This window comes from Corythoichthys intestinalis, chromosome 13 (genome assembly GCF_030265065.1).
Source record: "Corythoichthys intestinalis isolate RoL2023-P3 chromosome 13, ASM3026506v1, whole genome shotgun sequence".
Lineage (NCBI taxonomy): Eukaryota > Metazoa > Chordata > Actinopteri > Syngnathiformes > Syngnathidae > Corythoichthys > Corythoichthys intestinalis.
Window position 1 is genome coordinate 13,160,663 of NC_080407.1, and position 22,146 is coordinate 13,182,808.

Below are 22,146 nucleotides of genomic sequence, written 5' to 3' on the forward strand. Positions count from 1 at the left end.
AGTAGTCCCTTATTTAAAGAAAGTCTGTAGTGTTTACTTTGTAATCGCTGTATTTGCGGCTATTTTTAACACAAAGTTGCAATTTCTGATCGTTCGGAAAATTTGACAGAACACCGGGCACAATAAGAGCTCTCCTGGCGGGGGCATGTGCGACAAGCAGCCGGTCGTCGACCGAGGAGACAAGGAGCATGTCAGCCATAAAATACAAGCCACCTACATATTAAAAGGATCCCTGTATTTGATGTTTACTCACTTCCTCGTAAGTCCCATGGTCCCACAGTAGTAGGTGAATGGGAACCTTTTGAAACCCCAAAAAGGCGCACACGCTTCTCCCTTGTACAGCAAGATTTTTCTTCAGCCGTTTGGCTGGCGTGATTCAAAAAATAAACGTATTAATCCGCAAAATCAGCTGAATCCTTAGTCCTTCTCATACAACAGTACGGCTGTATAGTGAAGAGGACTCCTTCCTCCGTACACGTCACAGCGCCCTCTTTCTCAACTCGAGACTGTTGCTGGAAGTCACTCATTTTCATGGCACGGGATTCAAAAAACTAAATAAATATAGCGATCGCTTCCACACACATCCAAGCGGTCCATTTCATTCAGGAGCATAAAATACTCCTGATGAAATAAACATGCTTTTCCGTGTCACAGGCACTTTAATAAAATAGTTTCATTCATTTGGGGTAAACATGAACAGTAGGGTTTATGGTCATGAATAATCAAATCAGAGATAACTCAGGCTGCTTCCTCTATGGATATTTTCAAGAAAGCAGAGAGCGCATCTGGAGAAATGATCCTCCGGTAAAAATAAATGAGTTATGAGTGCACAAATCTTAAAATCCTGGTAGAAACATAAAAAATCAATTTAATTTCTACCCCGCTGGCCTTTGTTAGAAGATGCCGACTCTGCCGCTGCACTGACGTCTGCTTGCCGGGGGACAACGACATCTGCAGGACCCGCCGATTGATTAATTAGTCGATCGGATGCCCGCAGTGTAAACTGATTGATTGTCTCGAGGTTGGAGCATTTGCCTTTACCACGAACCCATGGGAGTGCAACCTCTGGAGATCCCTACTCATCTGTCACGTCCAACACGCGCGAATGAGATGGGTTCAGTGCTGAACCTTCATTACAAAGACATGGGGAAGCATAAGTAAGAGAATCTAAGCCAATAGGCAAGTCGCAGGGGGCAAACCAAGAGGACAACAGGAACAAGGTATAAAAGGGAGAACAGATACATGAAGGAAAGATGCCAAAAAAACTACCAAAGTCCATCCATCATCTTCCGCTTGCTCCGGGGTCAGGTCGCAGAGGTAGCAGCTTTAACAGGAAAGCCCAGACTTGCCTCTCCCCAGTCACTTCAACCAGTTCCTCCAGCGCACAGGTGTCAAACTGATTCCAGAAAGGGCCAAGTGGGTGCTGGATTTTGTTCCAACCGATACCGTGCAGAGAGTTCAACCAATGAACTTCCTACTGAAACAAGCAGCACCTGACAAAGTTTAACTGATTACACATGTAAAAGATCTGATTGGTGAAAAAGTGTCCTCTTCATTGGTTGGAAAGAAAACCTGCACCCACTTGGCCCTTTCTGGAATCGGTTTGACACCTGTGCTCCAGCGGGATACCAAGGCGTTCCAAGGCTAGCTGAAAGACAGTCTCTCCAGGCTGTCCTGGGTCGTCCCCGGTGGGACATGCCCGGAACACCTCTCCAGGGAGGCGCCCATCTCAGCTGGCTCCTCTAAACACAGAGGAATCGCGGCTCGACGCCAAGTCCCTCCCGGATGACCGAGCTTCTCACCCTATCTCTAAGGAATGGCCCGGACACCCTGCGGAAGAAACTCATTTCGGCCACTTGTATCCAGGATCTTGTTTTTTCGGTCACCAACCACAGCTCGTAACATGTTCCACACACCACCACTTTCTCCTATTTGTATAACTCCAAAGTAACAGCATGGGTATGACTAGGGATGGGAATTGATGGGATTTTTACAATTCCGATTCCATTTTCGATATTGCTTAACGATTGGATTCTTTATCGATTCTTTTATCAATTCTAATTTGGGGGAAAAGAAGAACAAACGTTTTAATTGGCATCGAGTTTGTTTAATCAGAAGTCACAACCTTACAAACTCACAACGAGGTCAAAAGAGGCCCAAAGCCTCAATGTTAACTGTGACAATTAGGCTAGGTTCATACTACAGGTCTTAATGCACAATCCGATTTTTTGTCATATCTGTTTTTTTGGCGTGCCCGTTCGGACTGCCTTTGTCCATTGAGACCATTCAAGTATTACGCATGCGCACTAATTCGCAGTCCGACACGCGCCGAGCAAGACGACCCGATGGCCAGAAGCATCAAAACAAATGACCACACATGCTGGCTGTCATCCGTCATTCCAGGGATGTCATATTTTGCTTTTTAAAAAGAGGACACAAATAACAGACATAAATAATCCAAGTTTAGGTTTATATTCAAAGTATCTGGATCGACAGCATGCACGCACTGTCCGTGCATGTCACACGCACATACGGGCAGTTTGCCCCGACTCTCGGCCGTGTAAGCAATGCTGAAATATTGCTTATATGGAGCAGACAGAAAACCGATTATTCTCAAGCTTATCCTCAACCCATTTTTATTTTTTTTATGACTGTTGTCAAGTCCGACCCTTCCTTAAAAGCAGTGTTCAAGGCAAGCTAGGCGCTAATGACGCACAGCTGCACCGCTACCGTAGCGTCTCTCTCGCTTTTTGATGACGTAATTGCTGCATGAATTCCGATTTGAGAGACTGGACAGTACAGACTGCCGCTACAGTCTGGAAAAATGTGGCCCAGATCGGATTTGAACCACATACGAAAGTGACCCAGATCGGATTTGAAATGGTCCAGTTCTAAGTGACTTGTCACGTTCAGACCGTCAAGTTAATGCCTTACTAGAGTTGTAAAAACACGAAAAAATCGGATTCGTGCATTAAGCCCTGTAGTATGAACGTAGCCGAAGTGGCAAATACACAAGAACGTGTAACATTTTACTGAAACATTTTTCTAATAGAAATAAAAAAAATTGGTATATATTGGCATATAGGTCGTTGTTCTGCCTTTGGCAATATGTGTTAAAGCAGCGGTCCCCAAACTTTTACCTGTGAGGGCCACATACCTTTTCCCTTCTCTGATGAGGGGCCGGGGTCAGTTTGTAACAGAAAAAGTGTGACGATTGCAGCAGTGCCTAAATGTAAAAAATTATTGTTTTTCAGAAAGCCACAATCAAATAACCCTTTCTGGATTCCTCACGGAACAAAAGTAAATAAAATAAAAATAATAATATAATAATAATAATTTAAAAAAATAACACTATTAATTAGATGGATACCTCTCTGAGTTCTTCACAGAAAAGGACAGGAAATAAATTACTTAATTAAATTATAAATAAATAAATTATAAATTAGAAACTATTGAGAAAAAAAAAACAAAATGCTCTCTGGTATTGTTCAGGGGGCCGGACCAAATGTGGAGGCGGGCCGTAGTTTGGGGACCCCTGTGTTAAAGTGTGTTATTTACCATTAAATTGAAATGCATGCCTTTTAGTTGTTGTGGCGCTTTCACACTCAAGTGGGGGCGCCCTTGCGCTTCCTCACGGGAAGAAGAACGCGCTCACGTGAAGAAGAGCGCCCTTACACGCGAAGAAGAAGTCCCGCATCCAAGCGAGTGAGCGAGTTAGAGAGGGAAACACTGGTACGAGCCTATGTTTTTTGTTAATGTTTGTAAAATATCTACAGAGGCAACGCCTGTATGTATCATCTTTTCTGTTGTTGTTGTGTTTTTCCACTCGCGATCGGACATTTAAATCCAGTTGTGTAGTGGCTTGAACGATGTGCTAATGCTAGCGAACGCATGCTAACCGTTTGTTATCACTGTATTAGCAGCTAATCATCGCTGATTAACGTTGATGCAAACCCGTTTGTGATTGGGGACGAAATTGATTTTTTTTCATTTCTATTTTTAGTTTCACTCTTCAAGTGATGGTTGAATAAAGTCAGCAAATTATACCAACTAGGGTTGTTCCGATCATGTTTTTTTGCTCCAGACCCGATCCCGATCGTTTTACTTTGAGCATCTGCCGATCCCGATATTTCCCGATCCGATTGCTTTTTTTTTTTGCTCCCGATTAAATTCCAACCATTCCCGATAATTTTTCCCGATCATATACATTTTGGCAATGCATTAAGAAAAAATGAATAAAACTCGGACGAATATATACATTCAACATACAGTATATAAGTACTGTATTTGTTTATTATGACAATAAATCCTCAAGATGGCATTTACATTATTAACATTCTTTCTGTGAGAGGGATCCATGGATAGAAAGACTTGTAATTCTTAAAGGATAAATTCGACTTTTTATATTGTGACTAAATATTGCCATCTAGTGTATTTGTTGAGCTTTCAGTAAATGATACTGTAGCCATTTAACTGTTCTGGCCAAATGCATGATGGGAATTGCAACCATGACTGTGCGTACTGGTACCAATTGATATATCTTCTCTGCGTTGGGAAATAACATAGGGTGTTAAGAAAAAGATCAATTACTACCTTTCTTCCCCACATTGCTTCCCACAATATTTCTAGTCGTAGGGAGAGGGATTGTAAGGCTTTAGCCAATTAAAAAAAGGCTCCAAAGGCTGCCAAAATTCACTCTACTCATTTTACGCTGCCTTTTAGCTCTATATATATATATATAGGTAAAACGGCGCCATTACAGATTGAACGGGACAATGCGTGAGTGGGTCGTGCAGCGCATGCATTAATTGCGTTAAATATTTCAACGTGATAATTTTTTAAAAATATTAATTACCGCCGTTAACGGGATAAATTTGATAACCCTACCTTAAGCCTAAACTAAAGACTCTGGATGAGTGTAACATATTATGTCTGTAACATTAAATACAATTAGAAAACGATTTAATCAAAAAAAAATATATATATATATATATATGTTAAAAAAAGGCATGTCCGATTCCGATACTTTAAAAATGACGTGATCGGACCCGATCGATCGGCTAATACCAACGTCTTCTGCATCGTCATTTGGGAGTTTAGCTCGCTGTATAGCCAGGACTGAGCCTTAGCGTCTCTGTGAGGACAGTGGTCGTATTCCCTCCCGATGCAGTTATCGCCACCTTAGAATGACTGCAAGTCGCTTTGTTGTATTTTTTCCTCGTGAAGACACACTTTCGAGCGTTTGAACCTACGTGCTGTCATTGTTATGTTTACGGCTGCAGTGCTCGTGCTAAACCATCATAACCTTTCATTTTCACCCTCTTTCCTGGTGAAGTGTAGCCAAACTTTGGAGCGAGTGTTTCTTGGCGCCATGCTAGTTTGATGCGTATGGACAACAAGACACGTCACGACGCAATATGCGTCTTTAGGAATCGTTAAAGGGATCAGTAAGGATTTTTCATTGTGATGTTGAGGCCTTGAAACACTAGGAACTGGTTTGGGAATTGGAATCGGATTTCGATTGCCATCCCTGGGTGTGACAAAGTAGCAGAGCTTTCAAAAGCTTTTTTTGCCTTCAGCCAGAGACAAAAAATGCCTCCATGTGACTTCAGCAGAGGACACAGTGAGTGACCTGAAAGTGGAGGGAAGTCTTCTTGGCTTTAGACAACAAAGCCAAGGCCAGGGGGAGCAGAGTGAATGCTGGAGAGAAGCGAACAACCTTTGTCAGGTAGGAGGTGAGGATAATGTCGACAGCAAGACAGGGGGCGAGGACATGCATGGCATGGAACAGACAGCGTCAGGATGTGTTGCCGGATGAATGTGCCTCGCCTGTCTTGTACTCCGGGAGCATGAGAATCCTCACCAGTCTCCATATGTTTGTTGCCTTGTGTGCAATGGACATTTTGGTAATCTTTCCATGCATATTCATCGAAACAGCAGCAGGTGGTCCTTCAGGTCTGATGAAGCTGGGCTAGGGACTCACAGTCCGCCCAGCATCTGTCGATCAAGTCCAAGTAAACAGATTCGGGGTCACCTCTAACCTCCTGCCATTAAACTCTCCTTGTTGCTTCCCAGAAAAACAGTTTTTGGAGGCATTGTTATGTTGTTTTCCCGCTCTGACATTTGTTTCTACTTCTAGATATGTTTGTTTCCTAATTGGAGGCTGCTTTCAAAACAGCCTCTTAAATCAATAATTTCATTTTGTCTGCTCTTTCCATGCACCCATCTTTACGACTCAACTTAGTGTCACCTCCTGCGCATACATCTCCCAGAATTTTCAGCTCTTCACAGGCTCCTCGACACCAGTCTGTCTTTGTTCTCTCCGTGTCAAAGTTTTCCCCACCGTTCAATCAAAACCTGCGCCGTGAGCGCTATTAGCTGAGCCAAAACATTCACTTCCCACTGATACAGCTCTCCTGTCACAGAAAAGGGGGAAGGCAGTAAACTATTCATAAATGAAAGAGCCAGTAGGTTCTATTGAAAGTGTAAAGCACAAATCCACTTCCAAGATTCATCTGCTCATTTTTTTTCTCAAGTGTTCACGATTCAGATACCGCACACAATAACGAGTTCCCATTTCTAGCTTCTTTATCTTATGAACTTGTCTGCACAATGCTGAAAATATCCCTGTCAAAGAAAATGCCATCAGCTGTTGATGCTGATTGTTGTCCTAACACATTGCTCAGTCCATCCATCAATCAATCGAGGTGCTTGCGTTTCACAGCCTCGCTGATGCCCACTCGCAGTGCCAATTAGCTGACAGGGTGAAGGCCCGGTGCCGGAGGAACGCCAACAAAGAGCTTGCCAATTAGGGCTTCACCTCCCGTCTAACCTCACTGCAGGCACGACGTGTGGGCACCACTCTCTGGGCAGGGTGAAGGCCAGCACCGCCACCATCTAAGGAACGGTTGAGTAGATTCCCTCCAAATAGAGCGTTGGAGAGAAAGAACTGATGGTAAAAAAAAAAGGACATACAAAAGATAACACAAGGAGCTTTTTTCCCCACACTTAATGTTCCATTCATCTGTTATATGGAGAGACAGAAAAAAGATTCGAAAGGATTTTTTTTTTTTTTAATACCACCAAGGGGCACCAATTCAAAACCCAGCAAGTCTCCTTTAATACCGAGGAAATTAAATTGTCAGCATGTTATCAGCCCAGTCCAGTCGCCTGTACCTAAAACGCGACAGCAAGAAACATGGAGATGCAAGAAAAGGGAGAGGGCAGGCGAGAAAGTGCATTTGACTACAATTTATGTTTGGGAAAGCAAGATTTTGTACACCGGCCAAGGATAAAATGGAACACATAATCTGAGGGGGAAAAAAGTTTTAACGAGTTTGACTGCCGGTTTGACGCGTGACTCAGGTGGTGAAAAAAATCTGGCAATTTAGCAACTGATGTGTGGTGAATGTACTGTACATCAATAATTCAGTAAAGAGTTGACTAGTAGTGATTTATCAGACCATTCAATTATTAATCCCTAGTACATTTCCTTTTATAGTTCTTAAACTGAGATAGAGCGCCTGCCTTATTGGGATCCAATGTCAAAAGAGTGTCTATTTTTGAATGATTCCGTCTTTAAAGCTTCATCTTAAATGCGGGATACAACATGTTTTGACAATTTCAAGCATCAGGAGACGACATTTCAGACCAGCACAGGTAAACAAAGTCTGTGTTTAGAGTGTGGAAAGATTGATGACCTTAGGTTTGATTGAAAATTCCGCCTTAAGGTTAGAGCCTGTGTGTGACCAGTGATGGATTGGCCACTGGACCATTTTGGCTCAGCTTGATTCGTTCAAAATCAAAAAAGGTAGGAGTGTATATGATTTTATTAACAAAGGACCGTCTGAAAAAGCAGTTTCTGCTCTTGCACCCCTATTTAAAAATAAACTGCAATGTTTTAAGCCAATAGAACTGTTGTGTTTGATAGAACAATACCGTATTTTTCGGACTATTAGTCGCAATTTTTTGGCGTAATCGAATCGTCACGTGTCAAATCGCGATGCATGTAATAATCGTTTTTTGGGAACTCCTCTAGTAAGTACGTGATAATATCTCGTTTAAATCATGGTGTCTATAATTATGCTCTCTCATGTTCTCAGAAAATAGGAGTAGGGGTAGCAAGAAAGAGGAAGCATGGAAGACGAAATCCAAGAATGTTGAGGAACTCTGGGAGGCATGCAAGACTGCTTTGTTTGATGTTCCTGATGACTTCATCGATAAATTGTATGAATCCTTGCCCAACCGCATGGATGCAGTCCTTCAAGCCCATGGAAGTCGTACAAAATATTAAATTTGGATCTCACAGCACCACTACTTAATTCGCTTATGTTATGTAACAAATTTTTGCATTTGAAGTACATTTTTTGTTCAATTTTTACACTACTTTCTGTAGGCAACAAAACTTTTGTCTTGCCAAAATTTGACCTTCATGGCTTCATTTAATGATAAATCTTTTTTCAGTAATACAAATATATTTTTGTACATCCAATATCATTTGGGAAGGTCTTAGGTTTTACATGAGCCATTTTTGATATATGAATAATTAAAAGTCAGGTTATTAGCAATTGTTTCTACAAAATGGATAAGCGACAAGACTTTTGTCAGGGACAGTACTGTTAGCGAACGAGGCTAGCGCCCGCCTGACATAAACAGAGCTTTTTTGGCGAAAATTCTTGTGAATCAATGCTTAAATCCCCGAATTCTTCATAGATATGGACCTAAAACAGTCTAAATTCTTGGTTAAAAGCAAAGAAACCTTGCAGTTAGCGTTTATTTTACGTATATACGTCGAAGCACAATGGTACTCCGTTAGCGAATGAGGCTAGCGGCCACCTGACATAAACAGCTTCTCTGGCGAAAATTCTTGTGAATAAATGCTTAAATCCCTGAATTCTTTATAAATATGGACGTAAAACAGTCTCGATTCTTGGTTAAAAGCAAATGAACCGTGCAGTTAGCATTTATTTTACGTATATATGTCGAAGCACAATGCTACCCTGTTAGCTAGGGTGCCCATATTTTGATTTCCAAAAAAAAAAAAAAAGAGGACACTCAGCCCGGCCTCATGATACTTGAATTTTACTCGAAGTTCACTCAAAGATACGTATATATATATATACGTATAATATATAATGCAGACCCATAGAAATGTAGTCCAGTCAATACACATACACACAGTAGCCTATGTGCCAACTAAACATTTTTATAAATTACTATCACGACAATTTTCCTTGACAAATTGTTATTCCCATTCAATAGATATTCTCATTCAATGTTCTAGATTGCACACAAACAAAAAAACAAAATAAACTGACAAACTATTCAACCAGCATGTTTCCAAACGTAGCAGTTAAAAACTACGTTTCCCATAATGCCTACCACGGTTTAGCTTACTGATAGCTAGCTGAGGCAAAAATTAAACTTTGCTATAAAAGTTTACAATCATCGGCAGCGCAACGATGCGACACCAAACGGGATTTTACAGTCAAAGCTCCGACAGAAGTCAACAGTTGCCATTATCTCCGTGTTTATCGTAAAAAACTTCAGGCGGTGTTGCCAAATCGTCAACCCAGTTGATGGCGGTAATGCCTCATGATAGGGGTAAACTGCCAACAACAAAAAAGAAGAACTACCCCTTCCCTCCTTGCTACTAGGAGCCATGTCATCGCAGGCAGGCGCTGCAACCCAGTGACCGGAGGATTTCTCTTCAAAATGGTCCCGTGAAAAATTAAAAAAACGGACATTTTTATGAATTTATAAAACCCGCCCGGACCATGAGGATACTATGTGAAAGTAGGACTTGTCCGGGCAAAAGATGTTTGGTCACCCTACTTTTAGCAAATGAGGCTCGCGGCCGCCTGACGTAAACAGCTTTTCTGGCAAAAATTCTTGTGAATAAATGCTTAAATCCCTGAATTCTTTATAGATATAGACGTAAAAAAGCCTAGATTCTTGGTTAAAAGCAAATAAACCGTGCAGTTAGCGTTTATTTTACATAAATATGTCGAAGTACAATGCTATTCTGTTAGCGCATGAGGCTAGCGGCCGCCTGACGTAAACAGAGCTTTTCTGGTGAAAATTCTTGTGAATAAATGCTTAAATCCCTGAATTCTCTATAGATATGGACATAAAACAGTCTCGATTATTGGTTAAAAGCAAAGAAACCGTGCAGTTAGGGTTTATTTTATGGACATAAGTCGAAGCACAATGCTACTCTGTTAGCGAATGAGGCTAGTGGCCGCCTGACGTAAACAGCTTTTCTGGCGAAAATTCTTGTGAATAAATGCTTAAATCCCTTAATTCTTTATAGATATGGATGTAAAACAGTCTTGATTCTTGGTTAAAAGCTAATAAACCGTGCAGTTAACATTTATTTTACGTACTGTATGTATGTCGAAGTTCAATGCTACTATGTGGCGAACGAGGCTAGCGGCCGCAAGACGTAAACAGAGCTTTTCTGGCGAAAATTCTTGTGAATAAATGCTTAAATCCCTGAATTCTTTGTAGATATGGACGTAAAACAGTCTCGATTATTGGTTAAAAGCAAAAAAAACGTGCAGGTAGTATTTATTTTGCGTAAATATTGCCAACTATGAGGCTAGTCAGAAAATTAGCTGCCTCCATGTGTAAACAAAGATAAATCCTGCGAATAAATGCTTCAATCACTGAATTCTTTGTACATATGGATGTAAAACTGTCTCGATTCTTTGTTCAATGTTTGTATTGACCTCTTTAGAATTTGTGTATCTGACAATTAACGTCTGTGCGTGACTGGCAGAACACATGTGAACCCTGACACTGAAGTCGACGAAACAACAGAAACGCAGGAAGCCAGCGATAGTGACTGACAAGCCGCAACCCTGCCTACGCTCCTGTGAAGTTTCAATTACAAGTAGCTGGACTCGCTAGATGGAAAGAGTCGTCTTGTCACAAGTGACGCCGGTGGCAGAAAGGCCTTCAGGACATGCACTTACCACCGAGCTCTAGATACGTTAATCGAGCTAGTTTATCAACTCCTCATTGTTTTCCCGTTTTCAGGTTCTCTAAATGGAATGTTCTCCATAATTGTGTTTTTTTAGCTGCCTAACAGGCGTGGTACAAATCAGGTGCAATGAGATCCTGAATCAATGAGCTGAATTTAAATCCGACACGCCGTTTGAACTCTTGCCGGCGAGGCAACGCTCCAGCATGCCGACAATTGTAATTGGCTCGGGCCGCGGCTGCAGAGGTTATGGCTATTATAGGTGAGCGTGGGGAGGCATAACTGTTCACATCATGGCTCTTATTGTGCGTGAAGTAGAGGAGAGAATGCATGTAGTTGCAGGGCTCGTCGTGACCTGTATCTTAATGACTTTGGTGAGGAGGGGGAGTAATCAATAGCACAGTCAACAGCAACTACCGCCAATGACAAATGTTTTCTGCGGCAATGAATGTGGAGAACAGGCTTCAGGTCAATTCACATTCTATTAAAAAACATGCGGAAATACAGTCACGTGTGCAATAAAAACACCTGATTAAATATTGAACCACCGTCAAAAGATTTACACGTGCTTCCTGAGTGACGCGGAAATAATGCTATGTCAGCGAAAAACTGGGAATGTGCATATGACAAATGAAAGTAGAATATTTAGTGCTGCAACGATTAATCGATTAGAGTATTTGATTAGAAAAAAAGATCCAAATTAAATTTTACTGCTTCCGGTATTCGTTTCCCGTATTTTTCGGACTAAGTCGCAGTTTTTTTTTTTTCATAGTTGGCTAGGGGTGCGACCTATACTCTGGAGTGACTTATGTGTGGAATTATTAACACATTATTATAACATTTCACATGTTGTTTTGGTGTTTTGGAGTGACACTGATGGTTTGGTAAACTTGTTAGCATGTTCTTTTAGCTATAGTTATCTGAATAACTCTTAATAGCTATGTTACGTTAACATTAATATCGGATCGGACGCTGATATGGGCAAAAAAATGCGCATCGGATCGGCCAACACGGAAAGATTCCGATCCAGACTTCCGATCCAGTTTTTTGAAAGTCCGGTCCGGGTTTTCCAGCGCACCGATTTACATAATCCATTCCAGTTTTTGCTTCGGTTTCCTTAAAATCCGTTCCGCTTTTACGGCACACCTTCAACACACTACATTACCGTCTCCCAATTTACCGAGAGACTATCGGTAAAAATGTCAGCTGTGAGGGATCATTTCACCTTAAAGGACGACAAAGTCGAAGAGGCAGAGCGCAACATACAGCGAAGTCAAGCGTGGTGGTAAAGCTGTAAGAAGTTTGAATTCGACCAACCTAATCAAGTATTCAGCGAAACACCACCACAAACAATATGAGGAGTATGTTAAGAAAACCGAAGACAAAAAGAAAGGTCCTACGCAACTAACACTGGCAAAAACTTTTGCTATGCGTGACAAACTGGCACTCGACAGTCTCAAAGCCCAGGGAATAACAAGAGTCATTGCCGAAGAATTCATTCTGGATGACGAGCCATTATCTCTTGTGAGTAAGGACGCACCATCCAACACTTAGAACCACGGTACAACATGCCCAGCCGTCATTACATCCTTGAGCGATTCGGCCGTGGAAGATTCGAGAACGATTCACAAACATCCAAATTCTGATTATTGAAATATGTCAAGTAAAGCGAAACTAATACACAGCGCGGTCTTCGGGACGCAATGAGAAACTGACCGCATTGTGTCCCCAGAGTAAACATCATGCTTGTCATTAGAGCTAAAACAAATACTCGAGCAACTCAAGTAACTCGAGTTTAAAAACTGATCCGAGTAATTTTATTCACCTCGAGTAATCGTTTATTTTGACAGCTCTAAGCATCACGTTTTGCTCGGACTACTTTTAATGCGGGACAACGCGCTGATGTCACGTGCGTAGAGGAAGAAACACAAAAAAAAAGAAAAAACTTACTGCAACCGACAGCCGCTACAAACGACGCCGACGTTGCTACATACTAGCCCGCACGATGCTACGTTGGTAGGTCGCGTCTGATGAGTCTCATAGAGATCACATGTATGTTGAACTAGATGCGACTTGACAGACTCGGCCGCCCCTGGGCAGCGTTAGTAAATAGCCGCCATCTTAAAGCAGTAGAGCGCTAAGCGCTAATAAAGAGCGCTAAGCGCTAATAAATAAATATTAACGTTACTGTCACTAATTCAAGTAACGTTAGCCCTGCGGAGGGATAGGTTTCTATTAATTATGACCACTGTTGATGCGTGGCTAACGTGTCTTACATACAGGCTATAACATAACATAGCGTTGTGGAGTAATGAGGGTGTAAAATAAAAACTCAATAATGCTAACTATCAATTTTAGCTCAGTAGTCATTGCTGGATAAAACACCAAGTAGCACTGGTCCCTAATGTGCTCCAATACAGCCTGTATCATACATTTATTTTGAACACTGCAAATACTCAAAATCCTATCAGGACTTACAGTTTAGACTAACTTAAAACTTAACTAGAACTTAAAAATGGCTTGACACAAATAGAAATTCAATTGAAACCCGTGGGAAAAAATCTTAACTTTTAAGTGATGTGTGTTATCAAGCGTAACGGCATTTTTAGGTATATACAGTGGGGAGAACAAGTATTTGATACACTGCCAATGGGTTTTCCCAATGGGTTTTCCCATTGGCAGTGTATCAAATACTTGTTCTCCCCACTGTATATATATATATTAGGGCTGTCAAACGATTAAAAATTTTAATCGAGTTAATTACAGCCTAAAAATTAATTAATCGTAATTAATCGCAATTCAAACCATCTCTAAAATATGCCATATTTTTCTGTAAATTATTGTTGGAATGGAAAGATAAGACACATGACTGATATATACATACAACATACTGTACATAAGTACTGTATTTGTTTATTGTAACAATAAATCCATAAATGGCATTAACATTCTTTCAGTTAAAGTGATCCACGGATAGAAAGACTTGTAGTTCTTAAACGATAAATGCTATAGTTACAAGTTATAGTAATTTTATTATTAAAACCCCTCTTCATGTTTTCGTTTTAATAAAATTTGTAAAATTTTCCATCAAAAGTAGAGTTAATATAATAATAAGAAGAATAAAAATAACAATAATAAAAATAGAGTGACCAAAGTCTAAGTTTTATGTGTATTTTGCATAGCTATTTTGATATGGAATGCCAGTTCATTTTGCATTGTTGTTTAACTGTGTGTCAGAATAGGGCCTCATTACTATCGACTGAAGTGCTTTTCTTTTTGTGAACATTATTTTTTTCGGGAGAGATAGGAATATTATTTTTGTTGTGCTTTCACTAAACGATACTTACAGTGGGGAGAACAAGTATTTGATACACTGCTAATGGGTTTCAACAACATACATCAAAAATAAAGACATTGATTGTCTGAAAATGGTTCTATCTTAGGTGAAATGTCTTGTTTTCTCATGTATATTTATAACTGTTCTTCACTTAAAAAATGTTTTATCTGATTACTCGATTAATCTATAGAATTTTCAGTCCAATACTCGATTAACTAAAATAATTGATAGCTGCAGCCCTATTTTGAACACTGCAAAAACTCAAAATCCCATCAGCTTAATTTTTTTGTTTGTTTGTTTTATAAGGAATTTGGATGTTTTTTGAGTGAAAGCCGTGAATTAGTATTTTTCGAAAATAACATCGAAAATAAAGACATTGATTGTCTGAAAATGGTTCTATCTTAGGTGAAATGTGTTGTTTTCTCATGTATATTTATAATTGCTCTTCACCTAAAAAATGCTTTATACGATGACTCGATTATACGATGACTCGATTAACCGATAAAATTTACAGTCGAATACTCGATTACTAAAATATTCAATAGCTGCAGCCCTAATAATATTATTAGACAAAAAGATAAAGTGGCGTAAATAGGAAAATTCTGTTGTACTGTAGAAATATTAACTTAGTGTGAGCTAAAGTCTCCAGTTTGTGTTCTGCCCCTACAGCTAATGTAAGTAGAATGTGTGCGAGGGAGGTCGAGATCAATGAACTCTAGCCTGAAGTGATGCTCGCACGCCAACAGACCTGAAATTTGTCAGCAAGCCAGGCATGACCTGTCGATTTCCGCATGCAAAATTCACCTCAGTGGGTTGGAAAGGCAGTAAATTAAGAGGCACTGCGAGATAAAAAAAAAAAAAAAAAAAGTTTTCCTAAGTCTGTACTCACGTAGAGCTGAACGCGGAGCTTCTCGTCTTCGCTGACGATGCGCTCCCTGATGACGGCCTGCTGGATGCTCTCCTGGGCCACGGCGCGTTCGGCCGACAGAATGCGGGCCACCTCGTCCTCCACGTGACGCTTGGCCTCGGCCTGAGATTGGGCCGATGCGCGGGACTTTTCCGCCTCCAGCCTGTGGACGATTAACCAAATTTTTCAGTCAACTCAGAATGGTTTTAAAAAAAGGTCACACATGCAATTTGAGTGCGAACGAAACCCAGTAAGAGGCTTAAACACACGGATATTGATTTTCAAAATGTGTCAGAATAACCCACCGCGCACATGCCTTTACAACTCCAGTCAGCGAGCACGTCTCCAACAACTGAAATGAATTTGTATTGTTTCCGAATCATTTGCACTCAAGTGTGATTGTCAATATTTAACGGCTGGAAAGTGCTGTTACCTTCACAGAAGCATTAAGCTCCTCGCAGACACAAGACCACTATTTGAACCCCAGTCACTGAGCTCTCGTAGTTACCTAGCAACGTGCTCCCTGTGCAGCGACAGAGTGCTTGATTAGAGAATAGGAGGAACGTCCCTGAAACCCCCTGAACAGCCTCCTCTGCTAGGAATCAAGTGGCGAGGTAAAATAAACACAGAACAGACAAAGCCAGTGTCAGGGCGAATTATGACAGACTGAAAGAAAAGTCGGCGAGGATTCCAATAAACTTTTGAGTCAAATCCTGAGAGATAGTAGAAAGACGAGTAGAGGCAGCTGAATATTGACTGTCAGGGTGAAAAATTGTTCAGTGACAATTTTGCAGAAATATTCCACAATGGCCAATTGCTAGAGGACTAATATTTTATTTAGGGGTGTGACAAAATATCAAAATGGTCATACAGTGTATCACAAAAGTGAGTACACCCCTCGCATTTCTGCAGATATTTAAGTATATATTTTCATGACACAAACAATGAAAAGTAGTCCATGTGCAGCTTATGTACAGTGGGGCAAATAAGTATTTAGTCAACCACCAATTGTGCAAGTTCTCCTACTTGAAAAGATTAGAGAGGCCTGTAATTGTCAACATGGGTAAACCTAAGGTGACCAAACGTCCTCTTTTGCCCGGACAAGTCCTACTTTCACGTAGTATCCTCGTCGTCCGGGCGGGTTTTACAAATTCATAAAAATGTCCGTTTTTTATGATTTTTCATGGGACCAATTTGAAGAGAATCCCTCGTGGCCGCTTCTAGTAAGAGCCATGTCAACTGCTGCCAAGCAGGTACGGCAAATGGCGTGCTCAAAACTACGCAAGATTGATGCAGAAAACAGAGTGTTTAAGGAGGAGTAGACCCAACACATTTTTGTTCATTTTACCTGGTGGCAGCACAAGACCGCTATGCCTCATCTGTTCAGAAACTGTGTTTTGCCAAAATCTGCTACATCGGCGAAACGTCCTATATTGTCGAATTTGACACCCAAAGTACTACCGTGCGCGCTAAACTTGTTTTGTTTGGATGCATATAGGCAGAACGTACTGAAAATGCCTTAAGAAAATACTTAAATGCAGTTATAGCAAATAAGGACGGTTTAAATACGCTACGTGACAAATGTGGTCAACCGCTTCAAAGCTAACACAAAAACACACAATGGTTAAAAGTATGAGAGGGTAATACATGCAAAAAGTATTTTTGAGGCAATGAAAAGGTTCTAAAAAACTAAATAAAAACAAAAATAGTGAGTACTTGCTGCTTCTGACCGATGTGCGCATGCGTTCGGATGCTTGCGCAAGCGCGCTGAGCGTTGTGTAGATGTCTCGCCGCGTAGTAAGAAATGGCCGAACAACGGTAGCGCTTGTAAAAAGCAGCAATTGAAAAGGCACTATGAGACGAAACATTTGGCAATATTGGATAAAAAATATTTCCGGACCCGAGATTATTGTAATTTTTTAATTAATCCCAGAGGATTTTTAATTCATGACCCCTGATCTACACAAAGAAACTGTAACCTGATCGACTCACAGCCTTGAAAATTAAGGGTTACATTACGTCAGAAACTCGTTCGGTACGCCTCCGTTCCGAACTGAGCACCCCGTACCGAAACGGTTCAATACAATTAGAGATGTCCCAATCCGATATCTGGATTGGATCGGACACCGATATGGGCAAAAAAATGCGTATCGGTATCGGATCGGCCAACACGGAAAAATTCCGATCCAGACTTCCGATCCAGTTATTTTTTTTTAAAGTCCGGTCCGGGTGTTCCAGTGCACCAACTTACATAATTCATTCCAGTTTTTGCTTCGGTTTCCCTAAAATCCGGTCCACATTTTACGCACACCTTCAACACACTACATTACCGTCTCCCATATGACAGAGACTATCGGTAAAAATGTCAGCTAAGTGGGATTATTTCACTTTAAAGGACGACATAGACGAGGCAGAGTGCAACATATGCCACAATAAAGTCAAGCGTGGTGGTAAAGCTGTAAGAAGTGTTAATACAACCAAACTAATCAAGCATTTATCGAAATACCACCACAAACAATACAAGGAGTTTGAGGAGTATATGAGAAGTAGAAGGAGAAAACCGAAGACAGAAAGAAAGGTCATACGCAATGAACACTGGCAGAAACTTTTGCTATGCGTGACAAACTGGCACTTGACAGTCCCAAAGCCCAGGGAAGAGTTATTGCCGAAGGAATCGTTCTGGATGACGAGCCATTATCTCTCGTGAGTAAAGTGTATTTAGACTCATCGGGCAGACTTTTTTCAAAAAATATATATTCATATGTTTATACTAAAACGATGTATGTATGTATGTATGTACTTTTCCAGCTTTATTTCGCGGTGTAAATATATTTATAATGATAAAAATATGTAGAGTATTTAAACATTGAGAAAACTTGGGTCTTTTTTTCTGCCAACTCGAGGAGATTAAAATAAATGTCAAATCCACTATCCACCTGTTAGAACACAAATGCAAATATAAAATATGTAAATATTTACTAAATATCCATCTTACAGTCTTGTTTAACTGGGAGAATTTGTTACAAAAGACAGGCTATAATTTGTTATGATGCATATATGCACTAGCGTCACCAAACGTGATCACACAAAACGTAACCACGCATCGCTCCTGAGTCCTCACAAATAATGCATAAAATGTTGTTTTTTCGGGCTCGTGCCTACAAATAAAACATAAAATTTTGGGGTTTTTCGGGCTGGGCAAGCAAATCAAAGGGAGTGTGTAATAGTTAATAGTTTGAGGTTGTTTGTGTGTTTTGCTTTTTTAAGACAGTTAACAATATTATTAGCATGTTTTACTGTCTGAATATGTCATTTCTGTTTGTTATTTATCGGGGCCGGATGTATGCGGGGGCCGGGGTGGGCACAGCCCACCCAGACGTGAGTCGTGCCCACCCAATCAAAATGTCGGTGTTCTTTTATGCATAAAAGATTGATGGGTTTTGTGATTGAATACATGAGTTTTATTGCTTTTACGTCTAATTGGCATCATCTAGTGGACGCCTTAATTTACTGCATCTCATGCGCACTTTATTTGAAAGAAACTGCAACACGGAAGTGATGTTGTTCGGTAGAGAACCACACGACGACGGCCGCAGTCTGTTCGCGCAGTCTCTGTGACCACTTTGCCTTAAATTTGAGGTTGCATCGCCGGTATGTATTGTTTAAATGTGTTTAAAACCATAAATATGTGAACTGTGTGTACTTCAGTGCAAAAAAGTGAAACAGATTCACTTAGCATGAAACTTGTGATATGCTAATTACCCACGAATTAGAAGGTTAGCAAAATGGCGTCTCGGGCACTCTGCTAATTGTTTATTCATATTTTCATATGCAGTTTGCTACAGATAGGGCAGTACATATGCGATTTCATTTATTGTGCATATTTTGATTGAGTTGTTTTGTCTGTTTTGTTTCACCCTTTTGAGTGTTAAAAGGTATGAAAACGAAAAGAGGGTGTGAGACATCAATAGAACCGTTATGTGCCAAGATAACAAATATTGATAAAGTTAACAAAAAAAACAATCACATTAATGAGCAATTATCGAAAATAGATCGAAAATGACAAACATTTCCGAAAGTGTTCCGGAAAGAGCCGAATGGGGCGGAGACATCATAACAAGGAAACAAAAGGTCGAGGCAGGTGCCATCGTTGTTTATCGACGAGAGAGTTGCGTTCGTGTTTTATCAAAAAAACGCTAAAATGGTTCAAACCTGTAATGCTATGTGGTTTACAAATAGCCATTTGTCGCAATGTAGTACCCATGAGTTCCCGAACGCGAGAAAAAGAGCTGGACTACGCAGACAATGAGTAAAGTTCGTCCACTCCACTGCAGGCAATTCCTTTGGATCGTTTATCCAGCTATCAGCTGCGACTTTGTATGGGCAGATTTGCAGGCCAATACACACTAATTTTAAGTCGTATCGCCTCCTCGCGTCTTTCGGCAGTGACTCGTGATAATAATAAGTCATGTTTAAGACGTTTTTATGAAAAAAAGATGCAAAACACATCTGAAATATATGAATTTCAGACAATGTTTGTCTACGGAAGTTTACCTGTGCGTGCCTCCATCTCAAAATGGCGACAAGTTGCTATGCAAGATGACGTCATCGTGACATCACGCAAAGAGCGAGAATAAGTAGATAGATGAATGAAAAAAAACAAAAAACAGACCCCCAAAAAATTAATGCAGCCCCAACGGGACACAAGGCAGTGTCCTACTTGCGCCGGTCCCAAGCCAGGAGAGGGTAAAAAAAAAGCCTGCATTGGGGGTGCCCCCTCAAGTTTTCTTGGTGCCCACTCTGGTGGGAAAACCTAGATCCGGGCCTGTTATTTATAATTTTTTGTGTTTATCATTTAATAAACAGGTCAGTTTCTTGTTACCAACCATTATGTGTTATTCCAACTCACCTAATTCAGCTGGCAAGTTGTTATCAAGACTACTAAAACCCTTTTCAACATGAGTCTGACAACTAAGTAAGGAGGCTAAATAACTTTAAACTTTAATACATGCTCAGAGAGGCCGGTATCGGTATCGGCCAGTATCGGATCGGAAACGCAAAACAATATCGGTATCGGATCGGAAGTGCAAAAACCTGGATCGGGACATCCCTACATACAATACATGTACCGTTACACCCTTATTAAAAATATATCCCCAAAATAGTCTAATTCAATTGAGATTTCACTGAACAGACAGGGTTCAGTGATGACCATAAGCAGTCATAAAATTGGCACGATGATGACAGGTAGGTCCTGTCAGGTACCTCCAAGGCGCCCTCGACCTGACGAAATGTCAGAGAGCGGTGGCGAATTGGAAGTCACACGAGGCTCCAAAAAGGACGACGGATGGGGAAAAAGTGAGAAGCGGCGACCTGACATGTTTGGCCCCGGAGGAAGCCAAGCAAAGACTGAGTGAGGAGTTGGAGAAGGAGATGGAGGGAAGCCAGCCATGTCCACTCCCACAGTCCGCTGGGCCGCACACGTCAGCACACTCCATCCATCATGGGGCTCGGACTCCCACTCCCTCACGCGAACATGCGCGCGTACACACGGGGGACAGTTCCTAATAGCCTTTTACATTCACCATTTCCCCACAACCTGCAGTTGAAAAGCTGCCTTTCCTCAAAAAGTGTACAAAAATTGGAGGCATATGGCGCACAGGCATCAGCACCCTTCCAATCATTCAGTATAAATAGACCAAACCATGTTAAAAATAAATACATCGCGAATAAAGGAAACCTGGCAAAAGAAAAGTGCATTTCCACAGACTTTCTCACAAGTGCTAAGCCAAGCAAAGACCGCTATCACTAGCTGGATGCTATCTGTCTGCCTCGCCTCTATTGCTTTCCAGCCATTATTGCACTCTCCCGGGGATATTGGACACATTTTTCATTTGGCTGTAAAGGATTGACACCAGGTGGGGAAGAGAGTGGTGAGAAAGAGGATGCTTCAGTCCAAAAAGGGGGGTGAAAAAAAACATCCTCTGTGTAATGGAATGATTTTGGAGGACATGGATGATGTTTGCCCTTGGACTGGAAGTGCGCAAAATGAAGTGGTGACACTTTATTTTCCGCGGGTATCCAGGAATTCAATCAGAATGTATGTTCCAAGTGAACAGCTTGGTTGGCACAGTTTGTTCTGATGGGCAGAATGCATGCTGAGTTATGGATGTAAGCACTCAAGAGGGGGCGACACCTAACAGGAAGTCATGCAGTATTCTGACAATATTAGGGCTTCAATGTTGAAGCGATGCTTCCAAATGAACTGGTGTCTAAACTCAGGTGGTCAAGCTTGGATAATTGCTTATTGTTGTAACAGACATGGGACTAATATCATAGGGAGGAAGAACATTGGTTCTGGGGTTGGCTCCAAGTGAGTTGGATAGAAACCAATAACTGTTTAGATGGTGGCATCTTATTTTCATTGTGAAGGAGAGGACTACCTTTTCTCGTAGGCACCATCTAAATGTGTAATATAATCAATCGGAAATAGTATTGTTTCTCATATTTACTGTTTGACTGTTTGTATTACTCTAACTCACCCAATCTAAAATAAATAGCACTTATACCATAGATTAAGGAAAACAAGCAGAATATAGGGCATAAGATACATAACGCCTTCTTACACGGAAGCCACCAACTCCTGCAATCAGTTCTGATGGTCCAGAACAAATGGCGGGAAACCCTGTTCCAACACAGGAAGACTGGAGAACGCCCGATATCTGTCAGGGAAATTCAACGTTGAACTCCAAGACAAGTGTTACCTCGATAGCCCGATTAGAGAAATGAATTTCACCCCAACCATGGATTGCTTTGCTTCAAAGGCTTTACGAACAAGAGCTCTCGGGTACAACATTATGTGATTCAGCAAGGAGCTGTGATCACCCAGAAAGTACAAAGAAGTATGATAGAGGCTGG

At 41.0% G+C, this 22,146-nt stretch overlaps 1 protein-coding gene across 3 annotated transcripts in view; it reads right to left on the reverse strand.

Annotated features, from left to right (window-relative positions):
* chchd3a (coiled-coil-helix-coiled-coil-helix domain containing 3a) overlaps positions 1-22,146 on the reverse strand; it is a 127,079-nt gene that overhangs the window by 65,889 nt on the left and 39,044 nt on the right. For all 3 annotated transcript variants that reach the window (XM_057855303.1, XM_057855302.1, XM_057855301.1), the window contains exon 5: positions 15,211-15,391. In XM_057855303.1, coding sequence (XP_057711286.1) covers positions 15,211-15,391 — 181 coding nt within the window. The remainder of the gene's footprint in view (positions 1-15,210; positions 15,392-22,146) is intronic.